The sequence below is a fragment of the Capricornis sumatraensis genome, chromosome 13, assembly GCF_032405125.1.
Source record: "Capricornis sumatraensis isolate serow.1 chromosome 13, serow.2, whole genome shotgun sequence".
Taxonomy (NCBI): Eukaryota; Metazoa; Chordata; class Mammalia; order Artiodactyla; family Bovidae; genus Capricornis; species Capricornis sumatraensis.
In genome coordinates, this window is record NC_091081.1 from 1,079,769 (window position 1) to 1,106,223 (window position 26,455).

General features: G+C 42.5%; 1 protein-coding gene across 1 annotated transcript in view; it reads left to right on the forward strand.

The window, feature by feature from the left end:
- The window catches only part of CD109 (CD109 molecule), a 134,933-nt gene that overhangs the window by 36,052 nt on the left and 72,426 nt on the right, over positions 1–26,455 (forward strand). The window contains exons 5-7 of the mRNA XM_068985506.1: positions 96–221; positions 21,808–21,847; positions 24,863–24,947. Coding sequence (XP_068841607.1) covers positions 96–221; positions 21,808–21,847; positions 24,863–24,947 — 251 coding nt within the window. The remainder of the gene's footprint in view (positions 1–95; positions 222–21,807; positions 21,848–24,862; positions 24,948–26,455) is intronic.

The following is a 26,455-nucleotide window of genomic DNA, read 5'->3' on the forward strand; positions in this document are numbered from 1 at the left end:
CCTGGGGGTACTGGGGGACCTTATTCATAACCAGGTAGGATCCGCATGTCCATGGCGGGTTTTATATAGTTAACATGCATGGTTTTTCATTGTAGGATCCCAAGTCAAATTTGATCCAACAGTGGTTGTCAGAAAAAAGTGATCTTGGAGTCGTTTCCAAAACTTTCCAGTTATCTTCCCATCCAATACTTGGTGACTGGTCCATCCAAGTTCAAGTGAATGTGAGTATACATACATTTTGTAGGTGGGGGAAGGGAAAGTTAAAATGTTTTAAATAAATCTGGTGGGGAAAAGATCTCTAAAGTCATTTATTTCAGTGAACAGAAAAAATATTAATATGGGTATCTAGATGATTTAAGTGATTTATTTTTAATTTGCTGTTGTTATCAGTGGGTTAGCCTGTCTTGTAACATATTGGCGTTTTAATCATGTTCTTTTAATGTAACATTTGAAGGTTAAAACATTTCACATTTTAGTATAAAGCTGATTAAATGTTGTTTATTGTACTTAGTTATTGCACGCATTGAGTATTTTAAAACTAAGTAATGAGTACGAAGCTATGATTTGGCAAATCTTATGTCAGAATGATGACTCCTGATGAGAGATTTGTCTAATCTACTTTATCTTTGTTTTAAAAACGGCATTGACCTGAGACTTAGAGAATGAACTTGTGGTTGCTGGAGCGGGGAAGGATGGGGGGAAGGGATAGTTAGGGAGTTTGGGATGGACATGTACACTGCTGTATTTAAGATGGATAACCAATAAGGACCTACTGGATAGCACAGGGAACTCTGCTCAGTGTCATGTGGCAGCCTGAGTGGGAGGGGAATTTGAGGGAGAATGGATACATACGCATGTATGGCTGAGTCTCTTCACTGTTCACTTGAAGCTGTCACAACATTTTTAATCAACTAGTGCTGTTCATTTGCTAAGTCGTGTCTAACTCTGCGACCCCATGGACTGCAGCACGCCAGGCTTTCTTGTCCTTCACTATCTCCTGGGGTTTTCCCAAGTTCATGTCCATCGAGTCGGTGATGCCATCCAACCATCTTATCCTCTGTCGTCCCCTTCTCCTCCCGCCTTCAGTCTTTCCCAGCATCAGGGCCTTTTCCAGTGAGTCGACCCTTCACATCAGGTGGCAAAGTACTGGAGCTTCAGCTTCAGCATCAGTCCTTCCAATGAATATTTAGGATTGATTTCCTTTAGGATGAACTGGTTGGATCTCCTTGCTGCCCAAGGGACTCTCAAGAGTCTTCTCCAGCACCACAGTTTGAAAGCATCAGTTCTTTGGTGTTCAGCCTTCTTTATGGTCCAACTCTCACATCTGTACATAACTACTGGAAAGAATATAGCTTTGACTATATGGACCTTTGTTGGCAAAGTGATGTTTCTGCTTTTTAATACATTGTCTAGGTTTGTCATAGCTATACCCCAATGCAAAAAAAACAAAACAAAAAAACTCCAGTGACCTTAGACAGCCACATCAGTCTTCTTTCCCCAGCCTTCTTTCTGCCGGCTCTTCCACCTACTTCCTGTGTTTCCTGCCAGCTCTCCTGCTCTGAGCTCTGCAGCACAGGGGCACTGGAACACTGTCCGTGTCTCTGCCTCAGGTTTTCTCTGGAGCATCACTCTGTGGTGTTTGAAAAGTCATTGAATATTTTCTGATTTTTTTGGAGTTTATTAAAATATATATAAGTTGAAAAATAGGAGCTTTAAAAAATAATCCTATTAGAACAGAGTTTTTTACTTTTGACGTTACAGTAAAAAAATTCCTTGTTGCGGAGGTGGCTTATGCACTGTTGGACGTTTAGCAGCATCTCTGATCTCTACCCACTAACTGCCAGTAGCTTCTACCCACTCACTGCCAGTAGCTTCTACCCACTCCAGGTTGTGACAAACAGAGATGTCTACTGACAAGTGTCCCCTTTGAAAAATACCCTCTCCCTTCTTCTTTGGAGAGGGCTTCCCTGGTGGCTCAGATGGTAAATAATCTGCCTGCAATGCAGGAGACCTGGGTTCAATCCCTGGATTGGAAAGGTTCCCTGGAGAAGGGAAAGGCTGCCCACTCCAGTATTCTTGCCTGGAGAATTCTGTGGACAGAGGAGCCTGGCAGGCTAAAGTCCATGGGGTCACAAAAGAGTCAGACATGACTGAGTTACTAACACACATACATTCTCCATCCGATAACCACCTTATTAGAAGGAATAATCATTCATTAGCATGTGAGCTGAGGGGAAAATACCAAGTACTTAATGAATAAAAAATGAAAACAGATTTCCTTTAGTTAGAATTTTTTTTGGGGGCCACGTCTGAAAAGCAGAACTAAGTGCCCTTAGTCAGCACATGGTTTTGGAGCGTCTGCATGGGGATGACGTGCACGCTCGGCTGGTGGCGAGGCTGTGCTGCAGAGGAAATGAGAAAGCACGCAGGGAGTTAGGGGCAGAGAGCGGGGCGGTGAGCTCCGGGTGGCACAGACGCCGAACTTGTAGAGGAGGACAGGGCGTTTCGTGAGACCTGGGTTCTCATGTGGAGGTTTCACGTAGTGGGTGGGAGGGTGGAGGAGAGCGCCGGGGCCTGGGGGCTGGGGAGAGCACAGGGGCTCGAGCAGGTGCAGGAGGATGGAGCTGATGGTTAGGAAGCACGGTGTGAGTTTTAGAGCGTTAGGACTTTATTCTCTGTCACCCCAGTTGGGTTTCTCATGCAGCATTTTTTTTTGGGGGGGAACTTGACCTGTGTTATTGATTTACTAGCAAAAAAAAAAAAGGTAAATGTTCTTAAGGAAATTTAAGTGCTTGAAAAATTAGAAAACATTCACAAAATCTTGTCCTTGCCTAGCTCTTTGGCCTTGTTAAGGGCTGCTCTCACTCTTGAACGCTATGCTTTAGCTCTATTATCCCCTAAGTTTCCTAAACTGGCCAGTCTGTTCTGTCCCAGAGCCTTCCTGCTCCTTCTAGCTGGAAAGCCACTTTTCTGCTGTTTTTCTGGCTCCTGGCATTTATCCTCAGGCATTGTCTATGATGGCCTGGCCCCTGGGGACGTTTGCGTAGCATGCTGTGTGTCTCCTGGTCCATTCCTGGCACTCAGTTGGCAGGACCTGACAGGCAGAGGCTTGTTTCCCTGTATCTTTGAGATGCAGCACAGTGCTTTTGCACAAGGTGGAAGTCAGTGTGTGCTTGTTATGTGGATGCATGAAAACTATATGACAGGCATTGGTCTTGAACTAACAATGTTCAAGACATTACTAAATGTAATGTCCCCTTTCCACATTCTATAAACATCTTTATCCTTCTGAAGACAGGCATATTCATTAGGAACTTGTTATTGGTGTTAAGATGTGTTTTCCTTCTAGCTTTATTGAGATATAATTGGCAAACAAAATTATAGAATATTTAGTGTACAGCGTGATGATTTAGTATGCATAGACATTGTGAAAGGATTCCCCTAGGTGATAACAATGTTAAGGCACACAAAGTGTTTAGTCACTAAGTCATGACCCACTCTTTTGCAACCCCATGAAGTGTAGCCTGCCAAGCTTACCAAATCCTCCGTGGGATTTCCCAGATAAGAATACTAGAGTGGGTTGCGATTTGCTTCTCCAGGGGATGTTTCCAACCCAGGGATCCAACCCGTGTCTCCTGCATTGGCAGGCGAATTCTTTACCACTGAACTACCAGGGAAACCCAAGGGAAAATAGACTCCGTTAAAAAAAAGTCACTCAGTCCAGTCCAAAAAAAAAAAAAAAAAAAAAAAGAGCCCTCCAATGGCCACCAGAGGTCAGTATAGTCAAAGAAATGTTAGGGGAAGCAACCCAACCCAAGCTTTGGTCTCTGGTTTTTTATCTTTCCTTGACTCCTGCACAGCGTTCAAAGACTCTGTTGCTTATTATTAAATTCTTTTCCTTTTAGCTGTGAATAATGATTATAGAGTAAATATATTTATTATTTAAACAAATTTTTTTCAAGGCAATGACCATTCTTGGTATAAATCTTTGGGAGGAGAAAATACCTAGTTTCGGGAGAGTGTTTTGAAACTCCATTTTTGTCTCTAGAAAAAATATGGCGTGATCTTAGTATTACTAGTGAAGGACAATGTATTAAAAATACAGGACTTCCCAGAGCTTTGATTTGTAGTGATGTGCAGATAATCGGAGTGGCAGTATTGTAAAGCAAGTCTTGACGATTATTATTTTTAAACACTCTTAAAATTAGTAAGATTTAGTTAGAAAGCTGATTTTGTTGCCTGATATTTATGCGTATACTTAATTTGCATAGTTGCATTGGATGAGAGTAGTTCTTGGCTGCACTGGGGACTGTACTGCTCCTGAGAACAATCCCCGTCCCGCCCAGCTGTCCCACACTTTGCTCCCTTCCCCCCTCCCGGCCTTTTCCATCAGGTTTTCCTTAATTTCCTGGAGCACCAGGCTCTCCCCTCAGAGGTGCTCCTCCCAGGTGTAATACCCCTCCCAGGTGACATATACATGTATCCATTCTCCCCCAAATTCCCCTCCCACCCAGGCTGCCATGTAACATTGACCAGAGTTCGCTGTCCTGTACAGTAGGACCTTGTGGGTCCTACTTTTTAAATATAGTGGCATGTATATGTCTATCCCAAACTCCTAACTATCCTGGGAAGATAATTTGTTCTCAAAGTTAGGAATTGCTTGTACTTGAATATTTTGTAGTATTTCTCCAACTGCTTTATCTTTTGACTGGTATCCTTAGTTCTCCCAAGTAGTTGCAAAATTTTTTATTTGCTCCCTATTTGTGTGTGTGTGTGTGTGTGTGTGTGTAGTAAAATACATATAACAGGAGATTTACTGTCTTAAGTGTTTTGAAGTGTACAGTTCAGTGGTATTAAATACATTCACAGTGTTGTGTAACTGTCACCACCATCCGTCTCCAGAAGTTTATTCATCTTGCAAAACTGAAAGTCAGTATGTATTAACCAGTAACTGTCCATTTCCCCCCTCTCAGGCCCAGGTACCCACCATTCCTGTCCCTGTCTCTATAATTTTGACTCCTCTAAGTACCTCTTATAAGTGGACTCAGGCAGTATTTGTCTTTTTGTGACTTTAACCCACTTAATTTAATGTCTTCACAGTTCATCCGTGTTACAGTGTGTGTCAGAATTTCCTTTTTAATGATGAATAACCTTCTGTTGTATGTATATTCCAGATTTAGATGCCAATTTTCTGACATCTGTGATTGTAAATTGTTATTCCAGGTTACTAGAAGGCAGTTTTAGAGCTTTCTCTTCTTCTTTTTTTAATACATTTGAGAGACCAGGAGATGCCTCCTCTGCTTTAACAAGAAAAAATTTTGATTTGGCTATGCCAGGTCTTCGTTGCGGCATGTGGGGTCTAGTTCCCCGACCTGGGGTTGAACCCGGCCCCCTGCATTGGGCGCATGGAGCCTCCGCCACTGGATTATCAGGGAAGTCCCCCATAAGGCAGTATTAGAGGTTCTTGAGGCTGGTGTGGGTGTCTGAACACCAGGCTTTTAGGAGGTAGGAGGGATCTTGCCAAACGGCCTTCTCCCTGTACTCAGCGTAGAGTTCCTGTACTGGCCCAGAGTTCCAGGTATCGGTGACAGTCCTCTGAGGACCCGGAGGAAGGGCAGAGTCTCGGAGAGAGCCCCGCTACTGGATGTCATAGCTCTGTGCCCTCTTTCCTCAGGGGAAGGGGGAGACAACTTGTCTTCCTCCCAGAGAGGTTGGTGTGGTTCCCGCTGCTGAAACTTAGCAGTGGTTCCCAAGTGCTAGAGTGCCTAAGCATCTGCTGACGGCAGCTCTTGTTCAGGTTATACAACCCAGGCCCCACCTCTAGATCGCTAGTCAGCAATGCTGGCAGGGATCTAGGGATCTGCATTTTAGACCTGGGTTCAATCCCTGAGTCGGGAAGATCCCCTGGAGGAGGGCACGGCAGTCCACTCCAGTATTCTTGCCTGGGAAATCCCATGGACAGAGGAGCCTGGCGGGCTACAGTCCATGGGGTTGCAAAGAGTCAGACACGACTGAGTGGCTAAGCAGCAGCAGCATTAGCACTCTAGGAAATCCTGTCTGTTTTCAGGGCTGTGGTTTGAGAAGTGCTGCTCCACGCCCACAGCTCAGCCTCTTCAGTTTCTGTCTTCCAACGGGAGGCAGTATCAGGTCATGGGGAAAGCCAGCCCCTGACTTCTTCTTTGAGCGCCCTGGTGGTGAGACTGGGCTGCTTACCTCCCCCTGCAGGCGAGTAGCTCTGCACAGCCCTCTGGCAGCCTAGACTTCCTAACGCAGGTCTGAGGGAGCACACTCGGTTTCTTCAACAGCCTCCCTGGAGATTTGGAGGCACAGCTGGTACTGGAACCCCTGAGCCAGATGACCTCGTAATCTCTTTGGTCTGTAGCTGGCTGCAGTTTCTCAGCCCTTGTTTTGATCTTTGGCCAGCGCTGAGCTAGCGGATAAGAAACAGAAGGCAGAAAGCACGGTAGCCCTGAGGCCTGGGATCACTGTTTTTTGAGCCCTGTGTGCTAGTCTGTGGGTGTAAAGTTGTTGTGTAATTCAAAAGCAGCCTGCACGGAGTCGTTCCTTTGTTGGTACCAATGATACCTCCTTTCTCCTGAGCTGGTTGCTCTGGAAGGTCAGGTAACGGGGCACCGCCTGGCTTCTTACAGCCTTTCAGGTTCTCCTTCTCTTTTTACCTCTGCTTATCTTTCTGCTCAACTGTTCTCTGGTGAGTTTGCTACTGCTCTCAAGATGTTTTTGGAGCCATTGTCGTTTGCGAGAAAGCACATCTTTGTTTGACACTTGTTGAACTTGAAACACTCTACAAGTAGCATCTGGTGATCCCCTCTGCCTGGTGATGACAAATGAACAAGGCATGGACCCCCTGTGACAGGCCACCTAATAATATATTCTCTCTGGATTGTGGGTGTGGCTTCCAAAATCCTTTTGCCAGCTCTTCTTGAAAGAAGGCTGTTTTTGGTGGGGAGAAGATCTTAAGTTCTTGCTTGCATGTGCAGTGAAAAAAGGAAGGGGGAGTCAGTTTTAGAATTTTGATATTTTAGAGTATCAACTGGCGAAGGCAAGCACTTCATTCTCCATTCTTCCCTGGGTGATTTTATACAACGTTTATACTGCAGCACTTACTCATGTAGGTTTTTTTTTCCCTCTCTCTCTTTTTTTTCCTTGTGTAAGGTGTTGATAACATAAGTACATTCACATTGTTGTAAAAATATCACCATCAATTTCCAGAATTTGTTTCATCTTTCCAAACTTTGATCAGTGTAGTTTTACAAAATATGACTGCTTTATTTAATAGACTGTGAGTCACAATTTAGTAACTGTGAGCTCCTTGAAGACTCAAGTTCTTTTCTTTAATTGAAGTATAGTTGATTTACAATATTATGTTAATTTCATATGGATATAGCATAGTGATTTATCTTTTTTCAGATTATATTCCATTACAGGTTATTACAAGATATTGGGTAAAATTTCCTGTGTTATAAATCCTTGCAGCTTCTCTGTTTTATGTATAGTATTGATAGTTTGTATCTCTTAATCCCATATTCCTAATTTGTCTCTTACCCTATCCCTCTCTCCTTTGGTAATAATACGTTTGTTTTCTGTTTGTGAATGTGTTTCTGTTTTGTATATAGATTAATTTGTATTATTATTGATTCCACATACAGTATATCATAGTATTTATCTTTCTCTGACCTATTTAACTAATTGTAAAATTCCCTACATTTGTTCATGTTATTGGAAATGGTAGTAATTCATTCTTTTTTATGGCCAAGTAATATTCCATTATATATGTATATAAACACACATATATCTATCTATCTCATATCTTCCTAAGCCAATCGTCTGTTAATGGGTACTTGCTTCCATTAGACAGGATTTCCATATGATTAATTTTCACTTTTATTCTGTCCTGTTGTAGTAGCTCATTTATGCTTGTAGGATGACAGAATGGATGAATGAATGGAGTGATTGAACAGTTTCTCCTAGACTGTTGCTACTGGTCATTATCCTTTGTGAAGTTCTTTGACTTATAGTCCCACTCTTCTACATGAGACTACAACTTAGTAGAGATATGTTCATGTATGTTCATTTTGAGGGTATGTACATAGTTGCTGTATTTGATGCACCAAAGATGCTTACTCCTTGGAAGGAAAGTTATGACCAACCTAGACAGCATATTAAAAAGCAGAGACATTACTTTACCAAGGTCTGTCTAGTCAAGGCTATGGTTTTTCCATTGATCATGTATGGATGTGAGAGTTGGACTGTGAAGAAAGCTGAGCACCGAAGAATTGATGCTTTTGAACTGTGGTGTTGGAGAAGACTCTTGAGAGTCCCTTGGACTGCGAGGAGATCCAACCAGTCCATTCTGAAGGAGATCAGCCCTGGGATTTCTTTGGAGGGAATGATGCTAAAGCTGAAGCTCCAGTACTTTGACCACCTCATGAGAAGAGTTGACTCACTGGAAAAGACTCTGATGCTGGGAGGGATTGGGGGCAGGAGGAGAAGGGGATGACAGAGGATGAGATGGCTGGATGGCATCACTGACTCGCTGGACGTGAGTCTGAGTGAACTCTGGGAGTTGGTGATGGACAGGGAGGCCTGGCGTGCTGCGATTCACGGGGTCGCAAAGAATCGGACACGACTGAGCAACTGAACTGAACTGAACAGACCAGTAGGAAACAGGCCTTTTAGATTAATATTCTGCACTTTCTGATTGAAGACTAAAAAGATTTCAGTCGAGAGCTGAATATCCCAGTCTCATGTGAAATTCAAGATGCACACACACAAGTTCTGTGCTGTTTTATTCCTGTGACTTTATTGGGTCGTTTGATCTGCTATTGTCAGTCCTCAGGGGTGTGCATTTTATTAAATTCTGGCTCCAGGCTATTGATGTGAGGAGTTCCTTGTTTCGTTCTTTCTTTAGAAGCTACTCCTGGGATGCCCGTCCTCTCACATGGTCTCTTACCGACCACTCTCTTCAGTCAGAAAACTTTGGGATCAGATTTTAGCATGTCCTGATCCTCAGTGAAATGGGGTCTGAGAAGCCCGTCAGCACATCTCACAGGGCTTTAGTGCTGCAGAGGATCTTAGCGAGCCTCTTACTTAGATCCATCTCCTCTTTTGATGGAAAAAGAATCTAAGTGACTTGTTTGAACTCAGGTGGTAGTATGGTAGGGTCAGGACTGGAAGCGAGGTTTCCTGATACTTTCAGCTCTATAACAGTGAACTGTGTAATATGTGCAGCGATTGCTGTTTTGAGATGGTTGCCTTTTTGTTTGAATGCAGATGCCAACGGGAATGGCTGGGACTTCCCTGGTGTTCCGCTGTGGCTAAGACTCCGTGCTCCCGATATAGGGGACCTGGGTTTGATTCCTGGTCAGGGAACTAGATCCCATGTTCTGCAGCTAAGACCTGGAGAAGCCAAATAGATAAATAAAAAATAAGTATTTAAAAAACCAGGGCTGGCTGGATGCAGTGGTGGGGTGGATGCCCACCTGTCTCACATGATTTTTGAGTCACACGTGTCACTTCCTCAGAAGCTGGGTTGTTTCCAAAAGATCTCAGATTCCGACCACTGCAGGCAGGGCTTTGTGCTTTGGATTGAGGGTTTGGGTCCAGGAGACTCATGTTACAGCATATAGGTTGCCTGGTAGGGTCTATGTAATATCCATTAGTGTATTGATTGAGGATTAGCTTGCTGTCACCTAGCAGACTGTATAAACTTGATGTTATAAGCCATAAGATTAAATTTTTTTTTTAGTTCTGTGATGTTAATTTCTTTTGTTTTAGAATTGCATCTCTTTTTTAAAAAATGGAAATAGAGCTGATTTACAATGCTGTGTTAATGTCAGGTGTTAGCATGGTGATTCAGTTATACACACCTATATCTATTCTTTTTCAGATTCTTTTTTATTATAGGTGATTCCAATATATTGAATACAGTTCCCTGTGCTGTGCTTATCTATCATATATATAGTAGTGTGTATCTGTTAACTCTGAACTAATTTTGCCACTGCCTCCTTCCCCCTCGGTAGCCGTAAGTTTGCTTTCTACGTCTGTGAATCTATAAGAAGATTAATTAATTAATTAGGCTGCATTGGTTCTTCATTGTTGCTCACAAGATCTTCATTGCTTCCTGTGGGATCTTTCGTTGCTGTGGATGGTGTTTGCAGAAAAGTTTATTACAGGGCTCTAAGCCACTCCAGCTGGGTCTGTGAATTGGGGCGTTTCTTAAGGAAAATAACAAAGAGGCTGAGATTAATGGTCATCTTGTGACGTTTCTTTATTTGCAGTTTTGAGGGTCAGGATGTCTCTGGTTTACAGTTCTCTGGCCCCGTGATCCGTGGTTCAGGCATCTGTGAGCTCATTTTGCCCCGGAGAAATAGCCCGAGTTTGTGTGTTAATGACGATGTCCACAACATCAGTTTTAGTACAGCAATGATGTTATCAACAACCACCATGATTTTAGTCATCTGACTCTGGTTGATGAGCCTTCAGCTAGCACAGGCTTGAGGTCAGAGGGGACAAAAAAGGGTATAAGTTTTGGATAGAGGGATTAGTCATAAACTCAGTAAGGGAGCTCACTTCTTGCAGGACTGGGTTTCACACCCGCAAGGCTCCTGCCCCGCAGGGCCTGCTGCCAGCTTTGCAGCCTGTCCCCTAGCTCTCATCCTCGGTCCACCCCCATCCACCCCACTGGCCCCCTCTCAGCCCTGCAGTCACTCCACCTCCATCCAGTTGACACGTGGAATTTTAAGTTGTGAAGAGGCTTGCAAGTTCTCTGATCAAAATCCTCTACTTTATAGCTGAGGGAACTGGAATTTATAGTTAGAATGACTTGGCCACAGTCTCATGACTCCTCAGTCTAGAGTTTTTTGCATTCATTCTTTTTTAAAAAGGTTGACTACGCTGGGTCTTCATTGCTGCCCACGGGCTCTCCCTAATTACAGAGGGAGGGGCTTCTCTCAGGCTGCAGTGGGTGGGTGTCTCATTGCCTGGCTTCTCCTGTGGCAGGGCACAGGCTCTAGGGCATGCGGGCTCAGTAGCTGTGGTGCATGGGCTTCGTTGCTCTGTGGCATGTGGGATCTTCCAGGATCAGGGATTGAACCTGTGTTCTCTGGGTTGGCAGGCGGATTCTTAACCACTAGACCACCAGGGAAGCCTGAGCTCTTTGCAATCTTAAATGAAGCTTTCCTTGGCTAAACTTCCCTGACCCTATCTGAAAGTAGGAACTGTGTCTTATCATGTTAAGATGTTTACTGACTTGTGTTTTTCCCGACCTAATATATACTACAGGAAATTTCTCTATTTTTAGCTTTATTCAGATCCCTACTAATATTCCTAATGATGATGATCTTGCTAAGTTGCTTCAGTCATGTCCGACTCTTTGCAACCCCATGGACTGTAGCCCACCAGGCTCCTCTGTCCATGGAATTCTCCAGGCAAGAATACTGGAGTGGGTTGCCATGCCCTTCTCCAGGGGATCATCCTGACCCAGAGATCAAACCCATGTCTCTTATGTCTCCTGCATTGGCAGGCACGTTCTTTACCACTGGAGCCACCTGGGAAGACCTTAGCCTTAATTACCTACAGAACAGTAGTCATGTAACATCTTTTCTTTCCCCCTCTTTGATTTTTACCAGATAATTAGCAAAGAACTTAAAAAGCTAGTAAATCACAAAAGCATCAAGAGATGTCTATTGTCTTTCTTAGAGAAATGACAGATATGCACACTGCCTGAAATGGGGGGAAATCCCACCACTTTCCTGGTTATTCTTTGGTGATAAAAGGTCCTGTCATTTTTGGTTACATGTATGCATTCAGTAATTAATATATCCAGCCCTCTTTTCTCACCTCGGGTCTTGTCTGCTCTGGCCTCCTGTCTCTCATTCATGAGGATACATTGCACTCCTGCAGGATTAAATCAGGTGGAGGGAAGAGAGGTGAGGGATAAAAAACTCATACGTGTAAGGGTGAGACATATGAATTTGCTAACGTTCAGTCTGTGTGCGTGTGCTTCTTAGTCACTTTAGTCCTGTCTGACTCTTTGTGACTCCATGGACTGTAGCCCACCAGGCTCTTCTGTCCATGGGATTCTCTGGGCAAGAATACTGGAGTGGGTTGCCATGCCCTCCTCCAGGGGATCTTCCCGACCCAAGGATCGAACCTGAGTCTCTTAGATCTCCTGCATTGGCAGGTGGGTTCTTCATCACTAGCATCACCTGGGCAGCCCAATATTTATTCTATAAAAAGTTTAATATGGTTTAAAGTACTAGTGTGGTCAGCTGGTATCAGAGCTTTCTGGGCTTGGCAGGCATTTAAAACGAATGCCTTTTCTTCCTAGAGCTCTTTTGTGGGTTCTTTGGAGCATTACCCCCCTACCATTGCTGGGAGGTCTCTCATCCAAACTGTCTTCCGTGCTTTTGACTATCTCCTCCAGCTGGCTCTGTCCTAACAGCTACATCTTCAGCTCCTGGCTGTCTGCGGTACACCTCTGGCTGCATCTCCTGGGGTTGCCTGTAGGCCTCTGGAGGCTGGTTTTGATCAGGATAGAAGCAGCCTCATGCTGCTCTCCTTTTTTTGCACATTCAGTTCAGTTCAGTTGCTCAGTTGTGTCCGATTCTTTGCGACCTCATGGACTGCCTCATGCCAGGCCTCCCTGTCTATCAACAACTCCCGGAGCTTGCTCAAACTCATGTCTATTGAGTCAGTGATGCCATCCAACCATCTCATCCTCTGTCGTCCCCTTGTCCTCCCACCTTCAATCTTTCCCAGCATCAGGGTCTTTTCAAATGAGTCAGTTCAGTTGAGGGGAAAAGCTCCTGTTTTCTTTGCTCCCTGAAACTCAGCACAGCACCCTCTTCCAGCTCAGCCTTCTGTGCAGCGGGTGAGCGCAGTATTTTTCTTTCTAGGATTTTTGGGCATGTCAAGTGCCTGACCACTGCGGCTTGAGGTCGTTCCCAGGGGCAGGCATCCAGCTCTCTGGATTGTCTAATTGAAGCCCTTTTCCTTAGGCTTGAAGTGAGGGGCGAGCAATTCCCACCTGGTCCCTGGGGGTAGGGTGTGTGAGACTCCTAGCACATCAGAAACTTTCTCTTAAAATTCCTTTCGAGTTGATTTTCTTTTGGTGAAGAGCTGCAAAACCAGTTTTTGGAGCCCTCCTTTGCAAGTCCTGCCTGCTAGTCTTGCACATTCCTGGACTTGGGAATGTGGCTATATTTGGCCTCTGCCATCTTGGGGGGCAGAGCCAAAACTGAGTCTGAAATAGTTCCATTTTAGCAACCTGTTATATGTGGATGTAAAAGCTTTTAGTGCCTTTTTAATCTTTAAATAAAAATTAAATCCAGACACTGGAGATCAATGCTAAAGCAGATTTTTGCAAGGTTAACATGTTCATAAATGAACATAAATGTGCAACAAAAAAGAGCCCATCCAATCCTTTAATTCTGTTTCTGGCATTTCTTTTTATTCCAGCAGTGAGTTGAAAGAAGCTGACCCGCAGTTTTTAAAAATATACATCTTTAAGCACTCAGGTAGTGTGCCATATTTTTTGAGGTTTGTTACAAAATAAAAGCCCTCTTATAGCAGTTGGATGGCTTCATGGTTAGAGAAGGGAAATCAGTAACTGGAATAGCAGGTCTTAGTAATTCATGTGTCTCCAATTTGCTCTGTAGTCATAGCAGAGTTTTTAGGAAGGTAGTAAAAATAGTCTGTTTTCTGTCTTTCCCCTTTCATTTGGTTGGTTTCCATAATATACACCATCACCGTGAACTATTGATGTAGGGATAAAGGGATAAAGAATTCCAGAGATTACTTGAGAGTACCTCCGGGTTCTTCTTTTCCATTCTGCTTTAGAAATTGTTTAGAAATCAAACTGAGATGGGCTCACATGTAATACAGATGAACATGTGTGCTGAAGAGCGGGTTTCCTAAGGGAGTGCTTTCTCCCTGGAAACAGTGACCGTATTAAGGAAAGCAGAGCTCCGAAGACCTCAATGAGTTCTATTTTTTTCTTATTTTTCCTGGAAAGGTGTCTGCTTAGAAGATATGCTGCCCAAGTATTTAAGCCTTCAGATCAGCTTGTCTCTCTGGTTGCTGGTAGAGTGAATGAGCACAAGCTGTTTCACGAACTAGAATAAATACTAAAAACTTATTTTGAAGCAGATTGTTGCTTTGAAGGGATTCTCAGGTGGTGCTAACGGTAAAGAACCCACCTGCCAATGCTGGAGACATGAGAGATGCGAGTTCGATCCCTGGGTTGGGAACATCCCCTGGAAGAGGGCACGGCAGTCTACTCCAGTATTGTTGCCTGAAGAATCCCACGGACAGAAAAGCCTGGTGGGCTACAGTCCACGGGGTCACAGAGAGCTGGACACAACTGCTTTGAAAGTGAAGGAGCGTTAAGTAAATGGAATTTTACCTCTTACAAAAGGTCTAGGATTGTTTTTTGCTTCATGGTTTTAGTTTGATTTAGTCAAATTTAGAAGTAACAGAACAAAACGGAAATAAACTTTAGTTTTTAGACCAGAGGTCAGCAGCCCAACACCTGTTTCTGTAAATAACGTTTTGTTGGCACACAGCCAGTCTCGTTTGTTTGTGTTGCCTCTGGCTGTTTTGCATTGCACCGGTAGGGTTGAGAAGTTGTAAGAGGGACCATATGGCTTGCAAAGGCTAAAATATTTGCTGCTTTGCCTTTTATAGAAAAAGTTTGCGAAAACATTTTCTGGACTAATGAAAGTGTTCCTGTTGGCATCTTTGTTAGCTATAGCATAAATGGCTACTGATTCTCAGAATTCTTATTCATTTAAAGTATATCAGCATCTTCTATATTCTTGATTGTATATTTTATAAAAGTGTTTTATAAAAAAATACTAAACTTGTGAAAATTGGTATGGCCCGATTGCTAATGACCACATGTTGAGAATGCCAAAACTTATTTCTGCTTTTTAAACCCCTGGAACAGTAAAATAATTTCCTTCTAGATTTGCATGTCACATCTTATAAACATCCTGGGGAAACCTCATCTGGTACAAAGCACACTATCACCACTCAGTTACTAGATGATTTATTGATTTGTTGGAACAATTTAAATGACAATGGAAAGAAGCCTTTTTCTCCCACATTTTCTTCAGTTTTCTGTAATGACTGTTTTCTTCCACTCCCAGATGTTCATATTTCTTCCAAATGCAGTGCAGAGAGTTAAGTTACTTCATGGGTCACTTGGCTGATGGCTGTGCCTCCTCAATGTAGTCTGAAGGCTCTGAATTTCTTGCAGGACATGCTGTGAGATAACTGAGTCTAATCTGATGGGCCCCCCGTAAGAACCAGCTTGGGGACAAAAATCTATGTCTTCATTCATTAATATGTACATTCATTCAACAGACCTTGAAAGGATGCTGAATTAAGTGCAGTACCCGCAAAAGCTTCATAGTCTGTTCCAGGTTATTAACACAAAGCAGATGGTTATAGTATATTGGGTAAAGTGACTGAGTTATACACAGGATATTTGGGAGAGAAGGGCATCTAATCCAACATGGGGAGAGGCGATCAAGAAAAGCTCCCTGGTGGAGACTAATTCCAGATAAAGGAGCCCAGGACATTAAAAAAATTATTTATTTTATTTTTGGCTACACTGAGTCTTCCTTGCTGAACACGGGCTTTCTCTAGTTTTGGGCAGCAGGGGCTACTCTGTACTTGGGGTGAGTGGGCTTCTTATTACAGTGGCTTCCCTTGTTGGGAAGCATGGGCCCTAGGGCACATGGGCCTCACTTTTTGTAACATATGGGCTTAGTTGCCCCGAGGCATATGGAATCTTCCTGGATCAGGGATTGAACCAGTGTCCCCTGCATTATCAGACCAAGTTACCTGCCTCCTGAGAAATCTGTATGCAGATCAAGAAGCAACAGTTAGAACTGGACATGGAACAATGGACTGGTTCAAAATTGGCAAAGGAGTATGTCAAGGCTGTATATTGTCACCCTGCTTATTTAACTTATATCCAGAGTATATCATGTGAAATGCCAGGTTGGATGAAGCATATGCTGGAATCAAGATTGCAAGGAGAAACATCAATAACCTCAGATATGCAGATGATACCACCTTATGGCAGAAAGTGAAGAAGAACTAAAGAGTCTCTTGATGAAGGTGAAAGAGGAGAGTGAAAAACCTGGCTTAAAGCTCAACAAGCTCAACATTCAAAAAACTAAAATCATGGCATCCAGTCCCATCACTTCATGGCAAATAAATAGGGAAACAGTGGAAACAGTGAGAGACTTTACTTTTGGGGGCTCCAAAATCACTGCAGATGGTGACTGCAGCCTTGAAATTAAAAGATGCTTGCTTCTTGGGAGAAAAGCTATGACCAACCTAGACAGCATATTAAAAAGCTGAGATATTACTTTGCTGACAAAGATCTGTCTAGTCAAAGCTGTGGTTTTTCCAGTAGTCATGTGTGGATGTGAGATTTAGACTATAAAGAAAGCTGAGCGCCAAAGAATTGATGCTTTTGAACTGTGGTGTTGGAGGAGACTCTTGAGAGTTCCTTGGACTGCAAAATCAAACCAGTCAATGGTTAAGGAAATCAGTCCTTCATTGGAAGGACTGATGTTGAAGCTGAAACTCCAATACTTTGGCCACCTGATGCGAAGAACTGACTCATTGGAAAAGATTGAAGGTGGGAGGAGAAGGGGACGAGAAAGGATGAGATGGTTGGATGGCATCAATGACTTGATGGACATGAGTCTGAACAAGGCTTGGGAGTAGGTGAAGGACAGGGAAGCCTGGTGTGCTACAGTCTATGGGATCGCAAAGAGTGGGACATGACTGAGTGACTGAACTGAACTGAACCCCACCTGTATTGGCAGGTGGATTCTTAACCACTGAACCACCAAGGAAACCCAGAAGTCCAGAACGTTCTCTAGAACATTCAGGTGGAAGTGTCCAGAAGATGCATTTGAGTCTAAATCTCCAGCTTGAGATAAAGGTTTAGAAATGTTTACTGTAGAGATGGCAGTTAACACCATGGGAGTTGATGAACTAACTTATGGGAAGAGCACGGGGCTCAGGATAGGAAGGACCAACGTTTCAAGATCAGAAAAGACCATTAAGGAAACAAAGAATGATTCAGAAACATACTCAAGAGTACCAGGAGAACAGAAGATGTAACAACGTCTATAGACAGAATGAAGGGGAGGAGACAGTAAACAGAGAGATGGAAAATCCAGGTATTGTCAGGGATGATTGGTAATGTAGGAGGCAGGAAGGGAGACTTCATTTCAGATGTAATCTAATGTAACCACTTGTGTTAAATAATTGCCTAAGTGTTGGTTTCAAGGCTGTTTAAAGGAGGCCCAAATAAATTAGTTAATTTTCTACATTTGTCAAAGCTGGCACTTTTATTCAGTATAAAACATGTTATTTTGAGAACTTTTTTGTATCAGACACTCTTTTAAGTTGATGTGTCAAGGGATAAACTATGAAGGGTAAAAACATGATCCAGCATGGAGCTGGCCATGAAGGAACCTGCAGCAAGGGAAACCATGTACCTAAATATTCAGGATACGGGGCCAAAGGTGATGAAGAAGGGCTGAAGTACAAGGAGCCGGAGAGATTACTTTTATTTTAGTTTAATTTTTTTGTTTTGTTTTCAAACTTTGAAGTCTTTATTTATTTATTGTATTGGGGTGAAACCATTTACCTCAGGTTGGGACCTGAACCCATGTGGCTGGGACTTCAACCCAGCCAAAACCCTTGGTGACTGGTTTCAGGACCTAATGAAGCTCAGGTTCTTGATGTCTCATCACAGAAAGAATTCAGTGAGAGACAAAGTGATAGGTAAGAAGTGGATTTATTTAGATTCAGAGAGAAGCGCACTCCACGGACAGAGTGTGGGCCGTCACAGATGGTGAGTGCTGGCTGTGAAATGTGGGGTGGCTAGTTTTTATAGGATGAGTGATTTCATGTACTAATGAGTGGGAGGATTATTCCAACTAGTTTGGGGAAGGGGTGGAGATTTCCAGGGACTGGGTCGCCGCCACTCCTTGGTCTTTTGACAGTGCCTTGGAACTGTCATAGTGCCTCTGGTTGTGTCCTTTAGCTTGCTGATTGAGGGTCAAGGTCTAATCAAAGTTGACTTGTCTGCCATCTTGGACTCATTTGATTTTAACCGGTTTATGTTGTGTCCTTGGGCTGTGTCATTCTTTCAAAAGTTGTGCCTGGCCCTTTTCCTCCTGTTACAGGGGTGTAGGCGGTTCACAATGTGTTGGTAGTTTCACGTGCACAGTGAAGGGATTCAGCCACACACACGTATGTATCTGTGTGTGTGTTGAGTCGCTTCAGTCATTTCCAACTGTGTGCTACCCCATGGACTTGCAGCTTCCCAGGCTCCTCTGTCCATGGGATTCTCCAGGCAAGAATACTGGAGTGGGTTGACACGTCCTCCTCCAGGGGATCTTCCCGACCCAGGGATTGAGCCCGCATCTTTTATCCATAACCTGCATTGGTAGGCGGGTTCTTTACCACTAGCGCCACCTGGGAAGCCCATGTGTTCATTCTCCCCTAAACTCTCCTACCATCCAGGCTGGCACATAACATTGAGTAAAGTTCCATGTGCTATACAATAGGTCTTTGTTGGTTTTCCATTTTGAATATAGCAGTGTGTACATGACCTTCCCAAACTATCCTTTCTCCCAGCAACCATGAGTTTGTTTTCTAAGTCTGTGAGTCTCCTTCTGTTTTGTAAGTAAGTTAGTTTATATCATTTCTTTTTAGATTCCACATATAAGGGATGTCATACAATATTAAAGAGATCACTTTTAGATTGGGGATCCAGGGAAGCACGTACTATTTGGTCTAGGTCCTGGCAGGAGATTAGAGGTAGAAGTGTGTGTAAGTCAAGCATAGGGAGCTGAGAGCAGAAGCACAGTGCATGAAAGTCTGGGGTACTGTCTGCCATGCAGAACTGCTCTGGACTGTGTCTGCTCCCTCCTGAGACGGACCCTCTGATGCTGAGGGCTGTAGTCTCCTTTACAGAGCTTCATGCCATGTTTTACGTGTGATACTCACTTGGCGTTTGCTATATGAACGTAACTCGATCAGCAGACATCATCACTGTTAAATTGCTTGTTCACAGCCTTACCAGTCGTAAGCAATAAGCAATTTAAAGACTAGAATTCTCACATTATCAGTGAAACAGGTATTACAGGCAGATTACCTTCTTGATTTGATTTTTGAGGCTAGCAAATCAGAACTTATAAGTGAATCAAAAACATGTGATTAATACCATTCCTGCATGTGACATGAAAACACTTTAAGATAGAAGGGACAAATGTGAGATTCTTAAAGACTGATCAACACAGTTTCTTTGGGATCTACTTTAAATGACACCATTGAAGCCAAGCTTTAGACAATGATTTTGTTGATATGTAACTAGTTACATTTGTCTTATACTTTGAAATGAACTGTATCCTTTCAGGATTAAAAAATATCGCTGGCGTGTACTTTATTTATTAAAATTTTATTTTTTATTGAGGTATGGTTGATTTATACTATATTAGTTTAGGAGGTGTAGAGTTACTGTAGATTAAACAAATAATGATTTTTTAAAAATGTTATTTATTTGTTTTGATAAATTTAGGGAATCAGAATTGTAATACACATTTCTTTAGTGGAATTTCTTAGCTATTTTGAAGTGGTTCTGTTTAATGTGTTAACTATAGACCTGCCTCTTGAGAAATCTGTATGCAGGTCAGGAAGCAACAGTTAGAACTGGACATGGAACAACAGACTGGTTCCAAATAGGAAAAGGAGTATGTCAGGCTGTATATTGTCACCCTGCTTATTTAACTTCTATGCAGAGTACATCATGAGAAATGCTGGACTGGAAGAAACACAAGCTGGAATCAAGATTGCCGGGAGAAATATCAATAACCTCAGATATGCAGATGACACCACCCTTATGGCAGAAAGTGAAGAGGAACTAAAAAGCCTCTTGATGAAAGTGAAAGAGGAGAGTGAAAAAGTTGGCTTAAAGCTCAACATTCAAAAAACGAAGATCATGGCATCCGGTCCCATCACTGCATGGGAAATAGATGGGGAAACAGTGGAAACAGTGTCAGACTTTATTTTGGGGGGCTCCAAAATCACTGCAGATGGTGACTGCAGCCATGAAATTCAAAGACACTTACTCCTTGGAAGAAAAGTTATGACCAACCTAGATAGCATATTCAAAAGCAGAGACGTTACTTTTCCAACAAAGGTCCGTCTAGTCAAGGCTATGGTTTTTCCAGTGGTCATGTATGGATGTGAGAGTTGGACTGTGAAGAAGGCTGAGCGCCGAAGAATTGATGCTTTTGAACTGTGGTGTTGGAGAAGACTCTTGAGAGTCCCTTGGACTGCAAGGAGATCCAACCAGTCCATTCTGAAGGAGATCAACCCTGGGATTTCTTTGGAAGGAATGATGCTGAAGCTGAAACTCCAGTACTTTGGCCACCTCATGGGAAGAGTTGACTCATTGGGAAAGACTCTGATGCTGGGAGGGATTGGGGGCAGGAGGAGAAGGGGACGACCGAGGATGAGATGGCTGGATGGCATCACTAACACGATGGACGTGAGTGTGTGTGAACTCCTGGAGTTGGTGATGGACAGGGAGGCCTGGCGTGCTGCGATTCATGGGGTCGCAAAGAGTTGGACACGACTGAGCGACTGAACTGAACTGATGATTAGGAATGGACAGATAGAAACATGAGGAGTTGGGAAAAAAGGATATTTCTAGGCCACATGTTTTCTTTTTTGTTATTATTGTTTACTTTGGGGAAAGCTCTCTCTTTAAAAAAAAAAGTTTTTTTTTAAACTTTCACTTTGTGTTGGGGTATAACTGATTAACAATGTTGTGATAGTTTCAGGTGGACAGGAAAGGGTATCCATTCTCCCCCAAATTCCGCTCCCATCCAGGCTGCCGCATAGGATTGAGCAGAGTTCTAAGTGCTGTACAGTAGGTCCTTGTTATCCATTTTAAATATAGTGGTGTGTGCATGGCTGTCCTAAACTCCCTAACTATCCCTTCTGCCCATCCCCCGAACCCTGCAACTAGAAGTTCCTCATCTAAGTCTGTGAGTCTGTTTCTGTTTTGTAAATAAGTTCTTTTGTACCATGTCTTTATAGATTCCACAAACAAGGGATGTTACATGATATTTCTCCTTGTATGACAGGTCACATGTTTTCTTATTGATCTTGGAAAAAGAAATGATATCTGTTAAAATAGGGTAGAATATATTGACTTAAGGATTATAGTAGACAATACTTCAAGCAATTAGGAGGATAAAGGGTGTTGGTCCATGATGATTTTATATCCTCGACTGTTTTACATATTTGAATAGTGTGTAATTTTATCTTCTTCGTTGGTTAGCTTTGATAGGGATATACAAACCGAATTTGAAGTAGTTTTTTATTAGTTTGCCATGCTTCATAAATTCATAAATTATCTGATTTAATTCTGTTCTAATTTCACAAATGAGGAAAGTCAGGTTAAGCAGTTTGTTTCAATGACCTGCAGTGAATTAAAGAGACAGGTCACCTTTTCATATTAGTGAATTGTTAAGAAAAACTCATGAAATTCACAGACTTCATGTTCAGGTGATTAAAAATAAAATTTTACAAAGTTGAAATAAATTGTTTTGTTCCTCAAATAATTATAAATGTTATTTAAAGTTTTTTCTAAATATTTTTGTGAGGTGAGTAAACAGATGAAGTAATTAAATAGAAACTCATTTATTTTCTTGTCTTTTTTTTTCTTTCTCCCAATAGGACCAGACATATTATCAATCATTTCAGGTTTCAGAATATGGTAAGAATTCTTTAACTTATTTTAAAGGAATACACGTTTGTTCCTTTCCATAGGGAAAAGAGAAATTTCTAAGAGGTGTATTATTTAAAGTAAAAACCCCAATGGAGGTAAAATCCTGGTATTTCTATAGGTCTGAACATTTTTTCTCTGTAAAAGATCATTACAAAGAGTGAAGTGGGAATGAGGTTGCCTGTAGTCCCATGATTTTACTCTTTTTCTTATGCACAGTTATTCTGTTTTTATATTTTGCTCTGATCATAACATATTAAAGCATAACCTCAGTGATTTCCTGATATTCCCGTTTTTCACTTGGTCAACACTAGTAAAGACTGGGTTTAACTTGGGTAAATCCTCTTCCTGCAGGTGCCACTTTTGTAATATCGTAGTTGGAAGTCAGTGTAAACCATGTGGGACCCACCGGTTTTTTGTTGGTGCATGGAGAGGAAGGAAGGCTGAGAGTGAATGCGTAGGATCCCAGTATTAGTTATACTTTGAACAACTATTCTGAGGTTGTACACAAGCTCTTCTGTCTTGTGTTGTTTTTTGAGAGAGTGTCTCATTTGGGCGTTGGTAACTCTGGAAAGTCACCTACGTGCATGTTTGTGGCTCCAGTCCACGTGCCTCTCACAGCATTGTCACAGCTCAGTTTCATGACCAGCTAGAACGGGGAGCACAGAGCTTTTTCCTATAGATGGCCAGATAGGAAAACTTGATGTTCTGTGGCTCTCATGGCTCTGTCTTAACTACTCAACTTTGCCATCGTAGCACACAGCAGCTGTAGACAATATGTAAGTGAAAGTGGCTGTGATCCAGTACAGTTTTATTTATGGACTTGGAAATTTCAATTTCACATGATTTCACATGTTATGAAATACATGATTTGTATTTCTTATGATTTTTTATGATTTCTTATGATTTTTTTCCCCAACCAATTAGAAACGCACAAACCATTTTTAGCTCTTGCTGGTCTTTGTTTACTTTAGCTCTTGCTGGTCTTTGTTTACTGACCTCTGATCTGGAACTGTTTTGTCCAGTTCAGGGTTCACTCAGCACATTAAATACTTGAAATGTGGCTGATCCATACGGAGATGTGCTCTCAGCATGTATAATACCCTATTTTGAAGATGGTATAAATAAAGAAAAATAGCTCACTAATAATTAAATTATTTATATTGATTACATGTTGGCATGATATTTTGGATATATGAGGTTATATAAAATGTTGCAAAAATTAATTTCACCTGATTTTTTCTCCCTTTTTAAATGTGGCTGCTGGACGCATGAAATGACACCACGTGGTTCACATTTTGTTTCTTTTGGACAGCCCTGATCTCGAGGAATAAGTCAGAGGTGGCTGTGACTCTCATAGGCTGTTCATATGTCACGTAGGAGTGGTGCTGGGTGGTTGTATGTTGTTGAAGGAAGTATGTCGTGGAGGCAGAATTGATCGCCAACCTGTGATATCTGAGGAGGGGACATTCTGATTTCCTTGTTCTGAGGAAATTCCACCCCTGAGTGGCCCCGACTTTTGTGCCGGTGCAGAGTCCTGAACTGGTCTTGGTCTTGGAGTGTCCGGGCCCTCCAGGGTCTTTCACCTGGAGCTGGAGGCTCTCCTGTTCTGCTGATTCCTCGGTCGTCTTGTTTCGTCTCTTTTACTAATTGTTATGAGATGAATCTATTTCATTGGTCAGTGAAGTTAAAGAAGAGAATTATTTCTATAGATTTGTTTAGGTTGGTAGGAAATATTTTCTTTTAACTCCAGTGAAGTGCTTTGTATTAAATAATATTCAGTTCAGTTCAGTTCAGTTCAGTTCAGTCGCTCAGTTGTGTCCGACTCTCTGCGACCCCATGAATTGCAGCACGCCAGGCCTCCCCAGTATTACTATTTATGAAATATTTCACAGCTTAATATATTTGTTGTTGTTGTTGTTCAGTCACTAAGTCATGTCCGACTGTCTGTGACCCCATGAACTGCGGCACACCAGGCTTCCCTGTCCTTTACAATCTCCTAGAGTTTGCTCAAACTCATGTCCATTGAGTTGGTGATGCCATCCAATCAGATTGCATTAAATAATATTACTGTTTATAAAATATTTCATAGCTCAATTATATAAAGCCAGCCAAAAGTTTCTTATTTTGGGATTACCTTCAGGAACCAGTACCTGTTGCACAAGAAAAGCATCATTACTTGCAGTCATGTCTTAGTAATTAACTAGAAATCCTAGTACACAACTTTCTCTTCATGGCATTCCATTGGGTTAGACTGTCACCACATTTGCCTTTGATGGTCTCAAAGGGTGCAGATTCTCTGTGAATGCATGTATGTCAGCATGCAGAAGGAGAGTCTTAGGGCCTCAGGATGTGCTTTTAGAAACCAGATTGGAACAAAGTCCTCAGAAATAGCTGTTTATCACATAATACGGAAATATTTTAAGAAGTAGGAAGTGCACACTAATGGGTGACAGTTTAATGAAAAAGCTGGGCTTTCTAGCACTCAGATGGCTTTGCCTCTAGGGTTCTGGATGCAATTTATTTATTTTTAGTTTAACTTTTTCTGTTAAACTTTTTATTTTGTATTTGAGTACAGTCGATGAACAATGTGATAGTTTCAGGTGAACAGGGAAGGGACTCAGCCATACATGTACATGTATCCGTTCTCCCCCAAAGTCCTTCCTACCCAGGCTTCCATATAACATTGAGAAGAGTTTGCTGTGCTGTGCAGTGTGTCCCTGTTAGTTATCTGGACACAGCTTAGATTCTGCTGGTGGGAGGCTTCCCAGACATGAGTGTCCACAGCAGCCCTGCCCTTTCGGTGTCTCGTCACCAGCCTTATGGGGTTTCACATTTTGAGTGGAGTGAAGTACTTTCATCTGTGTGTTAATGTGTATTTGGAGGCTAACGAATTTAAGTTTAAATAATACCAACTCCTTTAGGACAGTTCTATTCTCTAGTTTGTTAAACTGTAAAATGAGAGGAAAACAGACTGTTTAAAATATTCTTGCTTTTCTTTTCCAGTATTACCAAAGTTTGAAGTTGCTTTGCAGACACCATTATATTGTTCTTTAAATTCTAAGAGTTTAAATGGTACCGTCACAGCAAAGTAAGTATCATATTGCTTTTTTTGACTGTAAGCTGTTGTGAAACTGCATGACAGAGAGCTCATTATATACCCCAGAACATGAGCGCAACATGTTGCTTGTTAAAATACCTCAATGGACAGGAAGCAAGTGTCTATAATAAATAATTAGGCATGGAACATGTCTGCACAGGTCTTCGCAGCCATTTCTCTGCTTCTAAGCTGATCCAATAATAAAATATTCCCCATAGGCTAGTGTCTTTCCAAGACTATACAAGAGATTTACCTTATAGATTCTGCAGGATTGGAAAAAAAAAAAGCTTTATCTTTATTTATTCCTCATTCAGCCTACATGGGTTAAGGCAGCTTACTCTTTTAAATGCTAATTATTTTCTCTGTCCATAATGGATGTTGAGACTTTGGGGAGGGGTTTGGTTCCCTTGGGGCTTCCCTGGTGTCTCAGATGGTAAAGAATTTGCCTGCAATGTGGAAGACCTGGGTTTGATCCCTGGGTCAGGAAGATCCCCTGGAGAAGGGAATGGTTACTGACTCCAGTCTCTTGCCTAGAGAATTCCATGGACAGAGGAACCTAGCGGGCTACAGTCCATGCAGTCTCAAAGAGTCAGCCGTGACTGAGCGACTAACACTTTTATTGTTTTCACTTGGTTCCCTTATTGCAATTGGCAGATGAATCAGTAGTTCGCATTCATCATCCATTTCAGCATGTGTACACAGAGACTTCCAACCCCCCACTGGGTAACTTCTGTGGCTTTCATGATTTCATAATTTTGATCCACTGGCTTGAAGAGCACAGCATTTTGTTTTGCTGAGGCAAAAAACATACTTGGATTTCCAAACCAGTGACCCCTGAAAGTATAGGGTGAACTTGCCCTCAAGCAAATCCAACACTGATTACTTGTAGCATTTAAAAATTTTAATTTAAAATTTAAAAAAAATTTAGTTAAAAATTTTTTTGTCCCTCCCCATTTCCCAGGGTTTGCAGGGATTTGGCTGGGGCGACACCTGTGACATGGGTCCCTCCTTGGCTACCTGTCAGTGGGCTGGAGTTGCCCTGGGTGGCTAAGGCCTCCTCGGGAGCGCAGCCTGTGGGCTGGGGTCCCACCTGATCCTCCGAGGACCTGGGACCTGATGGAGCATTGCAGTACCCTTTCCTGTTCAGTTGTCCCTCCTCTGTGTCACTTGCATCTCCTCTCCCAGACCAGAGGGCGGTCCCAGTAAACCTCAGCAGACTCCTGGTGACCTCTGCAGCTCTTTTGGAGAAGCACTTGCTTTTCCTTCCCAAGGAAGGCTGTGCCGTGCAGCATTTATTTTGTGTGTGTGTGTTAGTTGCTCAGTCATGTCTGACTCTTTGTGACCCCATGTACTGTGGCCTGCTAGGCCCCTCTGTCCATGGAATTCTCCAGGCAATAATAGTGGACTGGGTTGCTATTCCCTTATTCAGGGGATCTTCCTGACCCAGGGATCGAACCTCGGTCTCCTGGATTGGAGTCAGATTCAATACCCTCTGAGCC